The sequence below is a fragment of the Carcharhinus amblyrhynchos genome, chromosome 5 (genome assembly GCF_965287045.1).
Source record: "Carcharhinus amblyrhynchos chromosome 5, sCarAmb.v2.hapA, whole genome shotgun sequence".
Taxonomy (NCBI): Eukaryota; Metazoa; Chordata; class Chondrichthyes; order Carcharhiniformes; family Carcharhinidae; genus Carcharhinus; species Carcharhinus amblyrhynchos.
The window spans coordinates 117286963-117304371 of NC_137328.1; the positions used below are offsets into that span (position 1 = coordinate 117286963).

Sequence of the window (17409 nt, forward strand, 5' to 3'; positions counted from 1 at the left end):
CTGCGGCGCTCGAGCGTTCCCTGACCGTTTTTTTTCAAACAGGGGCACGTGACCTTCCAACGGCTAGTTGTGGGGGAGGAGGAGAAGGCGTGGCCGATCGCCCCCTCCCTTCCCCTCCCCCACCAAAAGCCCCGCCAACCAATCAGCCTCCGATTCGCCGCCGATTCGAATCTTGTGTGGCTGGGCCGATGACGAAAGCGGCGAGGTCGCCGACCAATCGGCTGACGAGCGCCTGCGATTCAAACTGGTACATCCCGTAGCGATTGTTGGTGGGGGCGGGGGGAGCACAGATATAGAGAGGAGGGGGGGAGGGGCAGGGGACCTTTATACCGAGGGTTGGTAAAACGGGTGGTGCAACCTAACTCGTTGGCGGTCAGTGACGCTCCGCCCTTGCCCTGATTGACGCGAAGTTTAGCCAATCGGGTGACTGAGCAGCCCCGGGGTCCGCCCCCCATACCCAATGGGTGCCAGCGGCGGCTCTGACTGACAGGGCGCCGAGCCGTGGGGAGGGGGGAAGGAAACGTGTAATCAAGCTGGGGTGAAGAGCAGTATAGTGAGAACCAGCGCCCTGTGTAGCTTTGTAGTCCATTGACGCCTTGTGTAGTGTGAGCCTGGTAGGTATCCCTATGTATATAATGGTACGGTATCTGTCTGTATATAAGTACATATAAATATGTGTGTGTGCGCGGTGAGAGAAAAGGCATGCAGAAAAAAAACTTGCTTTTAAAATCTAATCGACTTTTTTAAAAAATCGAAAACATATTTTTGCATTTTGTTTAAAAAAGTACGACAACTTCATTTGGACTAAATGTTTTTATAAAGTGTGTGTGTGGGTGATGAGAAGAATGGGGGAGGGAAAGAAAAAACTGCTTTAATTTTGTTGTTTTTTCAAAAAAATCGTGGATTTAAAATTTTTTTTTTGCAATTTAACTTTTGGTTTGGATTTTGGGACGGAGGTAATTTTTTTTTGTCCCCAAGATAAAGCCAAGGGGGTGAGTTTTTTTGGTGTGTTTTTTTGGAAATGGCCGCCTGTGGGTTTGCAATGCTTTAATGGAAGTGCGCAGTGATTGCGAGAGAGGGAGAGACAGAGAAAAGCAATACCACATTTGCCCAGACTTGCTTTATTTTCCTCTGATCTGGAACCTCATAATTTTCTTCTACAGTCTGTCTGGTTTTTAATTTTTTTCCCCCTCTTTTCTTTTAAAAAAATGCAAATGTCTTTTACTTTTTTTCCCTCCTCTTCTGTGTCTGTGTGTGTTGTTTTTTGGTTGTTGCACTTGTGCAAGTGCTGCCCCCTTTCTCTTCTCTTGTTTCTTTTCCTGCTCCATCTGCTTGCTTATTGTGTGTGTATGTGTAAAATGGAGGTAGATAGACACCCAGGCAGTTCCACATCTGCTATGCAGCCCGCCCTTTTTTTTCCCTCTCTAATCTCTTCTTTCTCCCTCCTTTTTTTTGCTTCTTCCTTTTAATTTTTCTTGTTTTGTTTACTTTCATCCTTTTTTTTCTTTCTAGGATTTTTTTTCCTCCTCTCTTTTCAGATTATCTCTTTTTCCCCTTTTTTTGGCTGCATAGGTGTACAATAGTTTGGTGTGTCTAGACTTTTCATTATATGTGTACATGATTAAAAATCTACCCACCCCCTAATTTAATCAGATCCGTGGGTAAATGTGCTACAAAATGTGCAAAATTAAATTGATTTTAAAAGTTTGTGTGTATACTTTGGGGTGCATTGTTTTAAACACTGCAAAATTAATTTTAAGAGTTTGTGTGTATACTTTGGGGCATATTTATTAATTTTAAGAGCTTGTGCGGATACTTTGGGGCACATTGTTTTAATGCATTAAACTTTTTTGACATTTTTAAAAGTATGTTCAGCTTATGTAAGTTTGAAATGTGAGCGGCTGTGTTCGTTTTTCAGAATGGACGGATTTATTTTAATGGCAGTTTTTTATATGTATGAAGAATGTTGTAGAGCCTCAATCTTGATGCAATTTCAGTTGTAGATGGTTTTTTCCTTTGACTTGTAAGCATATAGTTAGCTGTGTGGGTTTCATCATAGTTGAGCAACAGATCGCAAGGATATTTTAATTCAACTAGTGTAGTTACCTAAACACTACATTGACCTGATTTGGAGACGGTGGGGGGCTATTGGTGATGAATGTGCACCTCTAACAATGGGTGTTAAATGAAAGATGCATCTGGCCTCCTACCAGATTCGGCTATTAGATCATTTTCTTTTAGGTGCCATGAGCAGCAAAGGTATTAACTTACACTTTTTTGACGTGTGTTTGTAAGCGATGGCAACAGGAAATACAGCTCCTTATTGTGCTTAAAAGAGGCCATATGGCTCATTGGATCTGGGTTTAGGGCAGTTCTAAACAAATCCAACTCTTCATTATAGCCTTGTTATCACCTTCTGATGGATTCACAGCCAGTGATCTGTTTCAGAAGTGCATTTATAGAGATGATTTCCACACCTTTATAATGCATAAAAAAATTTGGCAACCAAGGCTGAATATAAACTGCCTTGGCTTACAAAAGTAAAGTTAACCTCAAGTTTGCGATAAATTCATGTAACCCTTCAAATTAAAGCTTCCCAAACTGCCACATTTTAATTTTGCATAAGAATCAGTGAAATTGAAAATTAATTGCTTAATGCCAGAACACTTACCTGGTCATTTATCACATTGCTGGCCGTGGTCCTTACTTCAAAGCTAATTCATTGGCTGTGAAGCTCTTAAGATGTCCTGAAAAAGGATATCCATGGGACAAGGAACTTCACAGTAACTTCACTGTATTGTTGGTGTAAGCCTTACTTGTGACTAATAAATAAACTTTATGCGCAGGGGGAGAAAGAAAAAAGTAAGCAATTGACATTTGGCTTGGTGACATGTCGTGAAAGGGGAGGAGGTTGTAGGGTTGTCTTTACTAATTTTGCTCCTCAAGTTAATTTTTCAGACTACCTGAGCCTTTTCATTTCTTTCCCGAAATCACAGATACAAACCAGCCATGGTTAGAAAAGATCCCAATAAGCCCCGGGGCAAGATGTCCTCGTATGCATATTTTGTGCAGACTTGCCGAGAGGAGCACAAGAAGAAACACCCCGAAGCCTCCGTCAACTTTGCAGAATTCTCAAAGAAATGCTCAGAAAGGTGGAAGGTGGGACTGATTTTGAGTTTTGCGTTTGAAATGCCCCCAGCTTCATTTGTGTATCTGTAATAGCTTGAATAGTTTTCTTTCTAGACCATGTCGAACAAAGAGAAGTCAAAGTTTGAAGACCTGGCTAAGAATGACAAGGTCCGTTATGATCGGGAGATGAAGAACTATGTCCCTCAAAAGGGGGACAAGAAGAAGAAGAAGGATCCAAATGCCCCCAAGAGACCACCGTATGTACTGCAGTTGAAGTACTTGAGGTTTTTTCCTCAACAGAAATATTTTATTTAATAAATTGTTCATTCTTGCAGATCAGCATTTTTCATTTTCTGCTCTGAGAAACGTCCAAAGATCAAGAGTGAATCTCCTGGAATGTCCATTGGGGATGTTGCAAAGAAGCTGGGAGAGATGTGGTCCACAGTGCAACCCAAGGATAAACTACCATATGAGCAGAAGGCCTCTAAGTTAAAGGAGAAGTATGAAAAGGTAAACACTTGAAAACTTTGTGTGTTTTAAATATGTTGGCAGCCGTGAACTGGAAAATTGTTTCACTGCCTCCACCTTCTGGTGGGGAACAAAAGAAAAGTCTTAACAACATGAAAATGTAGAGACCTGTTGATATCAGCTACAAAAGTGCCTTGGTTTACCAAGATTTGCTTTACTTCTGTTCCTACACTCGTTAACTTATCCATGTTAGGTTTGTTCATTCTGATTTGTTACTCGTAAAGCATATCCATTTGAAGTCACCATAGCAGATGGAGTAGTTTCTGATCAAATGAGGAAGGAACTATTTCGTAATTGGAAGCACTTCTCTTAGCCCTATTTTGCATTTTCCTCCGTGCCAATCTGAGAAAACTACAACTTTGGCTGGGTAGCTGAAAGTGATGGGGTGCGCCCGCTTCTGTAATATTCATACCTTTGGTCACTGAATAATCCATTTTTTGTATTTGTACTATAAAATCCAGTATCTACAACATACACGTTGCACCCCATTTTGTGCAATACAACAAAGCATAATATTTTGATTAACAAAAGTTAGTTGTTTCCTGGGTTCCCCTTGAGGAATTTAAATCATGCTTGAGGCTTATGCAATATCTCATCCTGAACGATTTTCTGCAGCGTCTCTCTACGTGCCAAGTTTACACTTGAGTTAGGCCCAGATAAGTGGCTACTTCCATTCCCTATGTTTGATTTCTGCTTGACTTCATCCTCAAATGCAGACTGTAGACTTTTACCACATGCAGAGTATTCCAGGTGATTATCCTTCTGCTCCCAAGTTCTACAAATCTCCATCCCACATCAACCACAGACCTGTGTGACTTTGAGCATAATGCTTTCTATTTGCCTCATCTGCATCTGTTGCACCATCCCACAAAATGACTGATCACTATTAGATAGTGCTACTCGCTTTAGTTGGTGTACTGGGGTTGGTGGTTAATCTTGCATATTTCAGTGCATGTATATAGTTGAAAAGATAGTGTAAATGCACTAGCTTGATAGAGGTGTATGCAAATGCACACAAAACGTTATGTTCAAAGAGACACAGGTAGGGAATTCTTTGGCAAAGATTCTGAGCATGGAGCATCCATTCAAATTACAGAAAATTGGTGGGCTTGATTTTCTCTCTTATTTTGCGAAACAGTAATAGCATTCCGCAGGCCAAAATGCCTAACTTTTGTAGTTCCACTGCCCTGACCAGTTTACTGTAGTCCAGCATATTGGGATGTTAGGTGCTAGCTTTTCATAGCTAAAAGTTGGGAATAGCCACATAAGCTTGTTGAAGTTTAGTGAGGCCTTATTGAGTGTGCTGTGGTTAACATCAATTTTGCTTTTTAGGAAGTTGCAGCCTATCGTGCCAAATGCAAGAGCGATACTGGTAAGAAACCCGCTGCCAAGCCAGCTCAGGCTGCAAAGAAGAAGAAGGAAGAGGAGGAGGAAGAAGAGGATGAAGATGAAGAGGAGGAAGATGATGAGGAAGAAGAGGAAGATGATGAGGATGACGATTAAATAAATCCAGATGTAAAAAAAAGATCTTTGTCTAAGCTTGATCTATTTTTTTTTGCAAAGACAGGAAATGTGAACTCATTTGTAATTTGGATCAATGGCTTAGGTGTAAAGAAACTGTACAAAACTGTGTATAGTTAGTGTTGTATTTTTACACTGCGTAGCCAGGCCCTGTACTGTTTTAATTGTAAGTAGCTGATTTTTTTAAGGCACAGCCTTTCAAGAAGAGAGGGACTCCAGAGTGATGGAATGTTATTGCCTATTTAATGTTTTGTGTGGAATTTTCAATGGCAAAGGTAGTGAGGATTTTTTTTTGTCATGCAGTTAATACCAATTTTTTGCGGATGGTTTTTTGTAGATCTTTTGTCACTACATGTGATTGCTAACTTCTCATGTTAGATCATGATAAGAATCAATACTTTTTTTAATAAAACTGAAACATTATCTTGCAGTTGGCAGTTATTTTTTTTGCAGTCTGAGATTGTAAAGTGGGTACAAATTGTCATCTTCAGAGTAACCTGGATACAATCATGCATATTAGGCATGTCTGACCAATGAACTTGAGATACCATGAAGATGTGTTTTTTTTTAATATATGCTCACTTGGAACCCTGTGTGCAAAATGTATTTTAAGAATATAATAGACAAAATTTGGTTTCTTTATGAAACAAAGAATTTGTGTGCTTTGATGATTGGCTGCTTACACTGTTGGAAAACAAAAAAAAAGTACCCACGCAAATAAAGTTGTAGAACATGTTTTTTTGTATAGAACTAATCATTTACCCCTTCCCAGCTCCCTATAAAGAATGAAATTACTGTCCTATGCTGGTGATGAAATGGAGCAGGAGACCCAGCTGCCAACATGTTACTGTTGATACCATCTCAGATGGGACCATTTTTAATATTTAGGCCAAACATTTTTTTGGCATTGTAATTTTACACCACAGTATTGGTATCCAGTGGAGGAAGATAGACTTTTAAGGGTGGTTCAGACAAATGTGAAGAACTTTGATTTCAAGGAGAAATGAGCTTTTAATCATAAAGTTGAGATGCATTTTTACTCATTTGTGAGACATCTGTGTCGCTGATTTTAAAATGCCACTGGACTAGCCAAACACGTTGCTGTGGCTCTGGAGTCATAAGTAAGCCAGACCAGGTAAGAATGGCAGATTTCCTTCCCTAAAGGGCACTAGTGAACCAAATGGGTTTTTCTGACAGTATGGTTTCATGGTAATCAGTAGATTCTTAATTCCAGATATTTTTATTGAATTCAAATTCCACCATCTGTCAAGGTGGGATTTAAACCTGGGTCCCCAGAACATTAGCTGAGTTTCTGGAATCATACTCAGCCATCATCTCCCTGATTGAGCATATTTAAGAAATACATAATGGTCAAATCATGTTTGGGAGGGAGAGAGCTGAATGGTGGTGATGTAACCACACTTTAGGCTCAGCTTCACAAGCCCCTGCGTTTCTAAATAACCTCAGCTACTGTGGTATCTCTAATATGGGAATTGAATATTTTGTCAACATCTGAGGTTTTACAAAATTGGCAACAATTAAATAAATGGTCTCTCTGGTTACTACTTATCTCCAATTTGCCCCCTATTGCAATCTGAGACCATCCCATAATGTGTCAGCTCAGTGAGCTGAGACAAGCTATCTACCTTCACTACCTCTACTTAGATGGTCTATTTTTTTGCAAAAGCCCGTCTTATCCACGATCATGTGGAAAATGGCTGAGGTGATTTCCGCAGCTCAAGAGTAAGGGGGTGGACCAGATTGAGCCATGTACAGCAACACCAAAAATGTTTTACGCTTAATGAAGCTCATACCTGCAATGGAGAAAAACCTTGCTCCCATATGCCCTGCTCCTGGGCCTGGCGAAGCACACCATTTACAGGTCCAGGCAGCAGGCGTTTGAGTTGGTTGTCCATCCGGACTGTGCCCCTCTACTGTGGCTATGTTCACGGCCAGGTGTCCCTGGAGAGGGAGCATGCGGTGTCCACAGGCACAACTGATGCCTTCCACGCCTGTTGGGTACCGCAGGGGCTGGGGTGGATTATCAACCCTAATAATCATTTTGATGTTTTCAAGTTTCCTTTGTACTTTGATTTTGTTTGGGCTGTTCCCCCTCCTTTTGGGGAGTTGCCCCTTTTACTTTGTCCTGATTTAACTTGAGTTTGTTTATTTGGTTTGACCTAAAAGAGGCCATATGCCCAGTTTTTGATTCTTTTTACGCACTTGCTCCTTTCAGTTTTTAACGCATGCCCTGGTCCTTCAAACCATGTCCCCAGCGTCTTCAGGCCATATGACCTGACGGTGAAGGGGCAGGTGATCAGCTAGCCCCGTTCCCAAAGATCATGGCCTCACTTTTATCATGAATAACTGGGCAGATGTTGATCAGGCTGTGCACTGACAGCGGCTCCGCACAGAAGGTAGTGATGATGTCTGCACAGGGAGGCATTGACCTGATGGCTCTGTTGTTTAGGATTGTCACTCCTCTTAGGCCTGAGTAATTTCTGATGGATTCCACAAAGTTTCTACACAATACACAAACTTGAGAGGAGACGGAGGGCAGCCCTGTCTGATGCCAGATTTAATTGGAAAGCTTTCTGATTCCCAGCTGTTGATTGAAACTGCGCTACTGATGTTTGTAACACCGGGTTAAAATCCAACAGGTTTATTTGGTAGCAAACACCACTAGCTTTCGGAGCACTGCTCCTTCATCAGGTGGGTGGGAGTTCTTTTCTCAAACAGGGCATATAAAGACACAAACTCAATTTACAAAATAATGATTGAAATGCGAGTCTTTACAGCTAATCAAGTCTTAAAGGTACAGACAATGTGAGTGAGAGAGCATTAAGCACAGGTTAAAGAGATGTGTATTGTCTCCAGACAGGACAGTTAGTGAGATTTTGCAAGCCCAGGCAAGACGTGGGGGTTACAGATAGTGTGACATGGCTCCAAGATCCCAGTTGAGACCATCCTCATGTGTGCAGAACTTAGCTATCAGTCTCTGTTCAGTGACTGTGCATTGTCATTTGTCATGAAGGCCGCTTTGGAGGACTCTTACCCGAAGGTCAGAGGCCGAATGCCCGTGACCGCTGAAGTGTCCCCCAACAGGAAGAGAACAGTCTTGCCTGGTGATTGTCAAGCGGTGTTCATTCATTCGTTGTCTTGACGTCTGCATGGTCTCCCCAATGTACCATGCCTGGGGACATCCTTTCCTGCAGCGTATCAGGTAGACAATGTTGGCCGAGTTGCAAGAGTACACTTGCAGCTGGTTTGGGCCAATCTAGTCCCCCAGCAACGATTACAATTGAGCTGATAAGCCGTCACTTCTGGGAGATTTACTCTTAAAGGACTCAATGACCTTAACTATTTCATCCATAGTTAGCAGTTTCTCCAGGCTCCCACGCTCGCTGCCCTCTAAGATCTCCAAGACAGAAAGGACTGGGATGCTGTGTTGTCTATTGGTTTCAGGTCATACAGTTCAGCATAGAAGAATTTGCAGATCCTTAGAATGCCAGACTAAGATGACTTTCCTGAGCCACCTTCTTCCTTCAGGCTGTTGATCACCAATGGTGTGCCTGTGCGCCTTTCGGAAGAAGTAACATGGGCATGTCTCATCCTGCTCTATGGCCTCTGAATTGGAAGATGATCTTGGAAGGGTGAAACCTGCTGGCCCGTCACCTCCAAGACATCCTCCTTGACATTGACTCCCACTGACTGCAAAGAACAAAGAACAACACAGCATGGGAAACAGGCCCTTCAGCCCAATGAGCCCACGCCGCCATTTTAACATTGTGTGTTCTCTCTTCTGCCCATGACCTTTGTCTACGCTTATGGCACTCCACATTGGAAACCAGATTGAGGGGAGACTAACTTAGAGACAATTTGTGACATCAATCAGCCTAAGAGCACATCTTTGGGGTGTGGGAGGAAACCGGAGCACCTGGAGAAAACCCACACAAGCACGGGGAGAATGCACAAACTCCCACAGATACTGGCCCAAATCCATGTATCTGCACAGTAAACAGTGATAGTCACTGAGCTGTCGTGTTGCCCATCAGCTGGTCCAGTTTTAAGCATACACTAATGACATGAAGCACTAGGCTACTCTCGAAACATCCAAGAGCAGCCCTCACATGACCCACCGCGTGTATGCCCCTTGTTGGACAACAAGGCGGACCGAAGCACCTGTGGATTAGAAGAGAAAAACATCAATAACATGCACATCTTATGTAACATTCAAGGGAATCCCCAGAAGCTCAAATGTAAAACAAGTGAGCCAGAAAATATGTTGGAAGATCCACAGGAATCAATTGATTCCCAGGAATGTCCCAAGGCTCTTGATCCTTATTTAAAACAATCTCCTATATCCCTCCATCTCTATTCTGCTCATGTGCCTATCTAAGTATCCCTTAAACAACTCCAGCGTGCCTGCCTCCACCACCGTACTTGGCAATGCATTCCATGCCCCCACAACCCTCTGTGTGAAAAACCTCCCTCTAACATCCGAATTATACCTCGCCCCCTCACCCTAAGCCCGTGGCCCCTCATAATATTTGTTTCCAATCTAGGAAAAAGCTTACCACTGCTTACTCTATCTATACCCTTCATAATCTTATACACCTCTATTAGATCTCCCCTCATTCTCCGTCTTTCTAAGGAAAACAGCCCCAATTTGCCCAATCTTTCCTCATAACCCAGTCCTTCCATACCAGGCAACATCCTGGTAAACCTCCTCAGCACTGTCTCCAGGGTCTCCACGTCCTTCTGGTAGTAAGGAGACCAGAACTGGATGCAGTACTCTAAATGCAGTCTAACCAACATTCTATACAACTGCAACATTAGATGCCAGCTCTTGTACTCTATACCCCTTCCTATAAAGGCTAGCATACCATAAGCTTTCTTCTCAACCTTTTCCACCTGTACTCCCACCTTCAAAGACTTGTGCACTTGCACCCCCAGGTCCCTCTGCGTTTCTATACTCTTAATAGTTCTACCCTTTATCATATAACTCCCCCCTACATTATTTCTTCCAAAATGCATCACCTCGCATTTATCAGGATTAAACTCCATCTGCCATATATCTGCCCAATATACCAGCCTATCTATATCCCATTGTATTGCCTGACACTGCTCCTCACTGTCCGCAAGTCCAGCCATCTTCGTGTCATCTGCAAACTTGCTGATCACACCACGTACTCCCTCTTCCAAGTCATTTATGTATATTACAAATAAAAGAGGTTGGAGCAGGTTCTGTCTTGTTTTCCTGGAGTCAGTGAATTGCCCCTGTCTCTCGTCTTCTGGACACTTCTGAAGATTAGAAAAGTCTTGATATTCTCCTTTGTTCCTCCCACCAGTGTGTCAGGGATTCAAACAGCATGGTTCTCCAACCTTTGTACTCCCTCTTGAGTTCCTCAAAGTTTCACTATTACTGGCCATGCCTTCAGTGGCTGGGACCCTAATCTTTGGAATTCCTTCCCTACATCTCTCTGATTTGCTTCAAAAAACAAAGAAAATTACAGCACAGGGACAGGCCCAAGCCTGCACTGACTATGTTGCTCATCTAAACTAAAACTCCCTACCCTTTTGGGGGCCATATCTCTCTATTCCCACCCTATTCATGTATTTGTCAAGATGTCCCTTAAAAGTCACCATCGTATCTGCTTCCATTACCTCCCCCAGCAGCGAGTTTCAGGCACCTCACATTCATTCTTTAAGTCATACCTTAAAGCCTTCTTCATTGACCAAGTGGTCATCTGGCCTTACGTGTCTCACCGTCAAATTTTGTTCCATAAATATTGTTCTACTATTTTCCTATGGAGTACATTTTGTTAGGGCCTGGGTGGGATTGTTGTCAGTGCTGAATGGCTTCTTCTGCACTGTAGGTTTCTATAATCTATTGCATCAAAGGTGCTATAGAAATACAAAGTTGTTGACAATGTGCAGCACCACTCCCTGTCAACTTCAACTTTAAACAGCACAAGAAAACTTCCACATATTCAGACAGAACCAGTAGAAATCAATAATAATTACCCTGAAAGTAGTTTATGATCCTTTAAAGGGCGGGGTGTGGGGAGGTCCTTCCTACATCTTCACACATTTGAACTGTGTGTTTAAAAGATGCCAGCTCAGCAAGATTGCAATGGCAGACAGCGCTGGTTTGAAATCACCTTTACATGCGTACTAATATCCTGATCAGCACACTTTACATATTTTTGCATACTCAAACACCCTCACTAAAATTACGTCAGCTTTGGCCAGGCCAGAAACATTGACACCAATGCAATGCAAAACTACAGGTGGTTTTTGGGCTGATCTTTGCAGCCTATGGCTTGTGTAGGCAGTGTACATTTTATTCTTTACCTTGGCACACTTGGTTGACAGAGCTTAATATTTTCCAAGTAATTTCAAACTAAAGAACACATGTTGAAATACCCAAAGAACAACTATGGATAAGGTAAAAGCAAGCGTCAAGATTACAATTCTATATAACTGAATGTTACATTCAGGCACGGTTAGCACCAGAGACCCGGGTTCGATTCTGGGCTTGGGTCACTGTCTGTGCGGAGTCTACACATTCTCCCCGTATCTGCGTGGGTTTCCTCCGGGTGCTCCAGTTTCATCCCACAGCCCAAACGATGTGCTGGTTAGGTGCATTGACCATGCTAAATTCTCCCTCAGTGTACCCGAACAGGTGAGAGTGTGGCGACTGGGGGATTTTCACACTACCTTCATTGCAGTGTTAATGTAAGCCTACTTGTGACACTAATAATAAATAGACTTAAAATGTATAAACAATTCCAGTTTAGCCTGCTGACTTAGCTGACGTTCATACAACATTGGCTCCTGTTATGGTTCCAAAGTTTTTTATGGCACCTGCCTGGAATATAAGTTTTACGTCTTGAATTTGGATTGGAGAAGCATGAGATGTTTCACTTCAGGTATGATTCAAATGACCCACTAGAAGCTTTTACCAAACAAAGATTTTAAAGAATACGGTTAATATGTATAATAAGAAAACTGGCAAGAATTTCTATTAATTATAAGCAAGAAAATATAACATTTAACATTTAACAAAGAAATCTAATAAGTTCCAATTAAACCCATCCCGTAGTCAAAAGATGCTTTTACAGGTTTAACACAGCAAAGACCAATGCTCACGTAATACTAGACTTCAGACCTTTGGATGAAATCTGCAGTTCTCTGGATAGATTGAGAACAGTCAGAAGTCAGAACAGCTTCCCAAAACACCAGGGACTCTATGCAAGCCACCAACAGCCGATTCTGCCCACTTCAGGAAGGCAAAACTTTGCTTTCAGCTAACCAACAGAATTTCCAAAACCGGTGGAGGGGGGCAGGGGGTGGGGGGGCGGAAACGACGACTTTTTTTCAGCTTGATGTTCCTTCTTAAACTAAAACTCAAACTGAATAGCAGCTCAAACTGAAAACAAAATAACTCCTATCACCTGGGCTGTCAACCAGGCTTTCTCCCAACAATGCAGGGTCATAAACATCCCAGTAAAAATTAAATAAAGTCCCGTTTAAGCAGCAATAAAAATACTCTCATTGGCAACAATGAGTAAAACAAATGCTTACAACTGCAGAGTATATGATTTTAAATTACACTTCTTAAAGGTACACCAACATCACCTTTCTAACAGGAACGTAAGTCGTATTTGATTCAGTTCCTATCAATCTTTATTATCACTATGTTAACCTGTAACATCCTTCCAGATTGTGTCGCCTGTATTCTATTGGATCCCAGTCAGGCATCGTTCCATAGGCTCCAACTGTAGTTCCATGGGTTCCATGAGTTTTGATGGAAAGGTGGTAGGACTGGAGAGTCTCAATGACATTACTGTTACTAGAGAGGCGGTGCTCGACAGACTGGAGGGACTGATTGTGGACAAGTCCCCAGGACCGGATGGAATGCATCCGAGGGTTCTGAAAGAAATGGCGGAGGTGATAGTGGATGCCTTGGTGGTTATTTTCCAAACGTCGCTGGATTCCGGGGAAGTGCCGGAAGATTGGAAAACGGCTAATGTTACGCCGTTGTTTAAGAAGGGTGCCAGGCAAAAGGCAGGGAAATATAGGCCGGTTAGTTTAACGTCTGTTGCAGGTAAAATGTTAGAATCCGTCATCAAGGAGGAAATAGCGAGGCATTTGAGGGGAATTGCTTGATAGAGCAGACGCAGCACGGTTTCGTTAAGGGGAAGTCGTGTCTGACAAATTTACTGGAGTTCTATGAGGATGTGTCTAGGGCGGTGGATAGAGGAGAGCCGGTGGATGTGGTCTTTCTGGATTTTCAGAAGGCGTTTGACAAGATACCTCACAAGAGGTTATTGCAGAAGGTCAGGGGACATGGAGTTGGGGGTAGGGTGTTAGCGTGGATAGAGGATTGGTTGTCAAATAGGAGGCAGAGAGTGGGGGTTAACGGGTGCTATTCGGATTGGCGGTTGGTGACTAGTGGAGTGCCCCAGGGGTCGGTGCTGGGGCCTCAGCTATTTACCATTTATATAGATGATCTGGAGGAGGGAACCGAGTGTATGGTGTCGAAATTTGCTGATGACACCAAGATTGGTGGAACGGCAAATTGCGCGGAGGCTGTGGAGAGTCTACAGAAGGATCTAGATAGGCTGGGCGAATGGGCCAAGAACTGGCGAATGGAATTTAATGTTGGCAAGTGCGAGGTGGTCCACTTTGGTAGGAATAATGGTAGGAAGGATTATTACTTACGTGGCGAAAAACTGCAGCAGGCGACGGTGCAGAGGGACCTCGGGGTCCTTGTGCATGAGTCGCAAAAACCCAGCCTGCAGGTGCAGCAGGTGGTCAGGAAGGCTAATGGGATGCTGGCCTTCATAGCAAGGGGGATTGAATATAAAAGTAGGGAGGTCTTGCTGCAGCTGTATAGGGCATTAGTGAGGCCGCAGCTGGAGTACTGTGTGCAGTTTTGGTCGCCGTACTTACGCAAGGATATTTTGGCCTTGGAGGGAGTGCAGAGGAGGTTTACTAGGCTGATGCCGAAGTTGAGGGGGTTGAGCTATGAGGAGAGGCTGAATAAACTAGACTTGTACTCGTTAGAGTTTAGAAGAATGAGGGGAGATCTCATTGAGACATATAAGATGATGAATGGGATGGATAGGATAGAGGTGGAGAGACTCTTCCCACTCAGAAAGGACAGTAGGACTAGGGGGCACAGCCTCAAGATAAAGGGGGAGCGGTTTAGAACGGAGTTGAGGAAGAACTTCTTCACTCAAAGGGTAGTGAATCTCTGGAATTCTCTGCCCGTTGAAGTGGTGGAGGCTGCCTCGCTAAATATTTTTAAGACGCGGGTTGATGGGTTTTTGATAAGCAAGGGGATTAAGGGTTATCGGGAGAGGGCGGGAATGTGGAACTGAGCCATGACAGATCAGCCATGATCTTACTGAATGGCGGGGCAGGCTCGAAGGGCTAGATGGCCTACTCCTGCTCCTATTTCTTATGTTCTTATGATTTGATTTGATTTGATTTATTATTGTCACATGTACTAGTACATAGTGAAAACTATTGTTTCTGGTGCGCTATACAGACAAGGCATACGCTTCACATAGTACATAGAGGAGAAGAAAAGGAGTGGGATGCAGAATGAAGTGTTACAGTCATAGTTAGGGGTGTAGAGAAAGGTCAACTCAAGAGTCCAATGGCAGCAGGGAAGAAGCTGTTCTTGAGTCAGTTGGTATGTGCCCTCAGACATTTGTATCTTTTTCCCAATGGAAAAAGGTGGAAGAGAGAATGTCCGGGGTGCGTGAGATCCCTGGTTATGCTGGCTGCTTTTCCAAGGCAGAGTCAATGGATAGGAGGCTGGTTTGAGTGATGGACTGGGCTTTGTTCATGAGTCTTTGTAGTTTCTTGCAGTCTTGGTCAGAGCAGGAGCCATACTAAGTTGCTTTCCATGGTGCACCTATAAAAATTGGTGACAGTTGTAGCAAGCACATCGTTGTAACGAACTGCTGCCTCACAGCACCAGGGACCCGGGTTCGATTCACAGCTCAGCTCACTGTCTGTGTGGAATTTGCACATTCTCCCTGTGTCTGCATTGGTTTCCTCCGGGTGCTCCGGTTTCCTCCCAGAAGTCCGAAAGACATGCTGGTTAGGTGCATTGGCTGTGCTAAACTTTCCCTCAGTGTACAAGAACAGGCGGCGGAGTATGGAGGCTAAGGGATTTTCACAGTTACCTCATTATAGTGTTAGTGTAAGCCTACTTGTGAAATTAATAAATAATCATTAAAATTAAAACATTTACCCCACTAATCTGAGTTGAGGAGGAAGCTCTTCACTCAAAGGGTTGTGAATCTGTGGAATTCCCTGCCCAGTGAAGCAGTTGAGGCTACCTCAATAAATGTTTTTAAGGTAAGGATAGATAAATTTTTGAACAGTAAAGGAATTAAGGGTTATGGTGAGCGGGCGGGTAAGTGGATCTGAGGTCCATGAAAACATTAGCCATGATCTTATTGAATGGTGGAACAGGCTCAAGGGGCCGAATGGCCTACTCCTAGTCCTTTTGTTCTTACCTCCCTACCCTATACATCTTGGAACACTAAGCGGCAATTTAGCATGGCCAATCCACCTAATCTGCACATTTTGAAATATTCATGATTGTGCAATCTTTTCATTATTTGATATTTTAATTTAATTTTATTTCAATGCGTGTTCGATGCCATCAATTATGATTACTTATTGTATTTGTATTGTCATCACAGTTTCTCACTGGCTGCCATGATGATTTATCAATAAAACAATCTATTTGTTTACTTTCCTCTTACTGATTCCAGCAGCAGAAAAGGGGTCCGTTGGCACTGGAAAATAAGTAAAAAGTCTGACAACACCAGGTTTTAGTCCAACCTATTTATTTGATAATATTCTCACAAGCTTTCAAGGGGTTACCCTCTTCGTCAGGTGAATGGAGAGTTCTGGCCTCAGACAGAGCATATAAAGCACAGACAGTTTAGAGATTACTGATTAAAATGCGAATCCTTACACCTAACCTGCTGTTCAAGACCTGAAGTGGCTGACAATGTGAGTGGTAGGAGCACTGATCACAGTTTAAAGAGATGTGTATTGTCTCCAGACAGTACAGTAAGTGAGGTTTTGCAAACCCAGGCAAGTCACGGGGGTTACAGATAGTGCGACATGAACCCAAGATCCCTGTTGAGACCGTCCTCATGTGTGTGGAACTTGGCTATCAGTCTCTGCTCAGCGACTCTGCGCTGTCGTGTGTTGTGAAGGCCGCCTTGGAGAATGCTTACCCGAAGGTCAGAGGCTGAATGCCCGTGACCACTGAAGTGTCTGAGGCCAGAACTCTCCATTCACCTGACGAAGAGGGTAACCCCTCGAAAGCTTGTGAGAATATTATCAAATAAATAGGTTGGACTAAAACCTGGTGTTGTCAGACTTTTTACTGTGTTTACGCCAGTCCAACGCCGGCATACCCACATCATGACTGGAAAATAACCCACATTCTCCCAGGTCTTTTACAACAAACCTTTGCTAAAACCAGTTAAAACTTCACTTAATTTCTGAGCATCCAGCATACATAGCTCCCATAGACCCATAGAACACTACAGCACAGAAACAGGCCTTTGGCCCTTCTTGGCTGTGCCGAACCATTTTCCTGCCTAGTCCCACTGACCTGCACTTGGACCATATTCCTCCACACCCCTCTCATCCATGTCCCTGTCCAAGTTTTTCTTAAATGTTAAAAGTGACCCCGCATTCACCACTTCATCTGGCAGCTCATTCCACACTCCCACCACTCTCTGTGTGAAGAAGCCCCCCTAATATTCCCTTTAAACTTTTCCCCCTTCACCGTTAACCCATGTCCTCTAGTTTTTTTCTCCCCTAGCCTCAGTGGAAAAAGCCTGACCACCCCTTTGCCAACAATCACACTTACTGTTGTAAGAAATAAATCGTTTTTCTTTTGTATAACCTGTTTCAGAACCGGGACACCCAAGGAAATATATTTAGGATTCAGGAACCATGGATGGCAAGGGAAATTGTAAACTTAGTCAAAAGGAAAAAGGAAGAATACGTCAGGTCTAAGCAGCTAAAAACTGATGAAACCCTTGAGGAGAAAGTGGGAGGGAACGTAAATGTGAAATTAGGAGGGCTAAAAGGGGCCACAAAATATCTTTAGCAAACAGGTCACAAAGGATCCCAAGGATTTTTATGCATATATTAGGAGTAAGAGGATAGCAAGAG

General features: G+C 43.1%; 1 protein-coding gene across 1 annotated transcript; it reads left to right on the plus strand.

Moving 5' to 3' along the window:
• Positions 1-486: 486 nt before the first annotated feature.
• hmgb2a (high mobility group box 2a) lies at positions 487-5913 on the plus strand. Its single transcript, XM_080189464.1, has 5 exons — positions 487-614; positions 2997-3159; positions 3244-3386; positions 3465-3639; positions 4990-5913. Exons 2-5 carry the CDS (start codon positions 3010-3012, stop codon positions 5158-5160), a joined length of 639 nt encoding a protein of 212 aa, XP_080045590.1. The 5' UTR covers positions 487-614; positions 2997-3009; the 3' UTR covers positions 5161-5913.
• Positions 5914-17409: the final 11496 nt, after the last annotated feature.

Excerpts from the sequence above, each read along its gene's own strand:
- hmgb2a (XM_080189464.1), top strand. The coding sequence starts at position 3,010 with ATGGTTAGAAAAGATCCCAATAAGCCCCGGGGCAAGATGTCCTCGTAT. Across the intron at positions 3,160-3,243 it reads AATGCTCAGAAAGGTGGAAG|ACCATGTCGAACAAAGAGAA; the intron begins GTGGGACTGATT and ends TTTTCTTTCTAG. Across the intron at positions 3,640-4,989 it reads TAAAGGAGAAGTATGAAAAG|GAAGTTGCAGCCTATCGTGC; the intron begins GTAAACACTTGA and ends TTTGCTTTTTAG.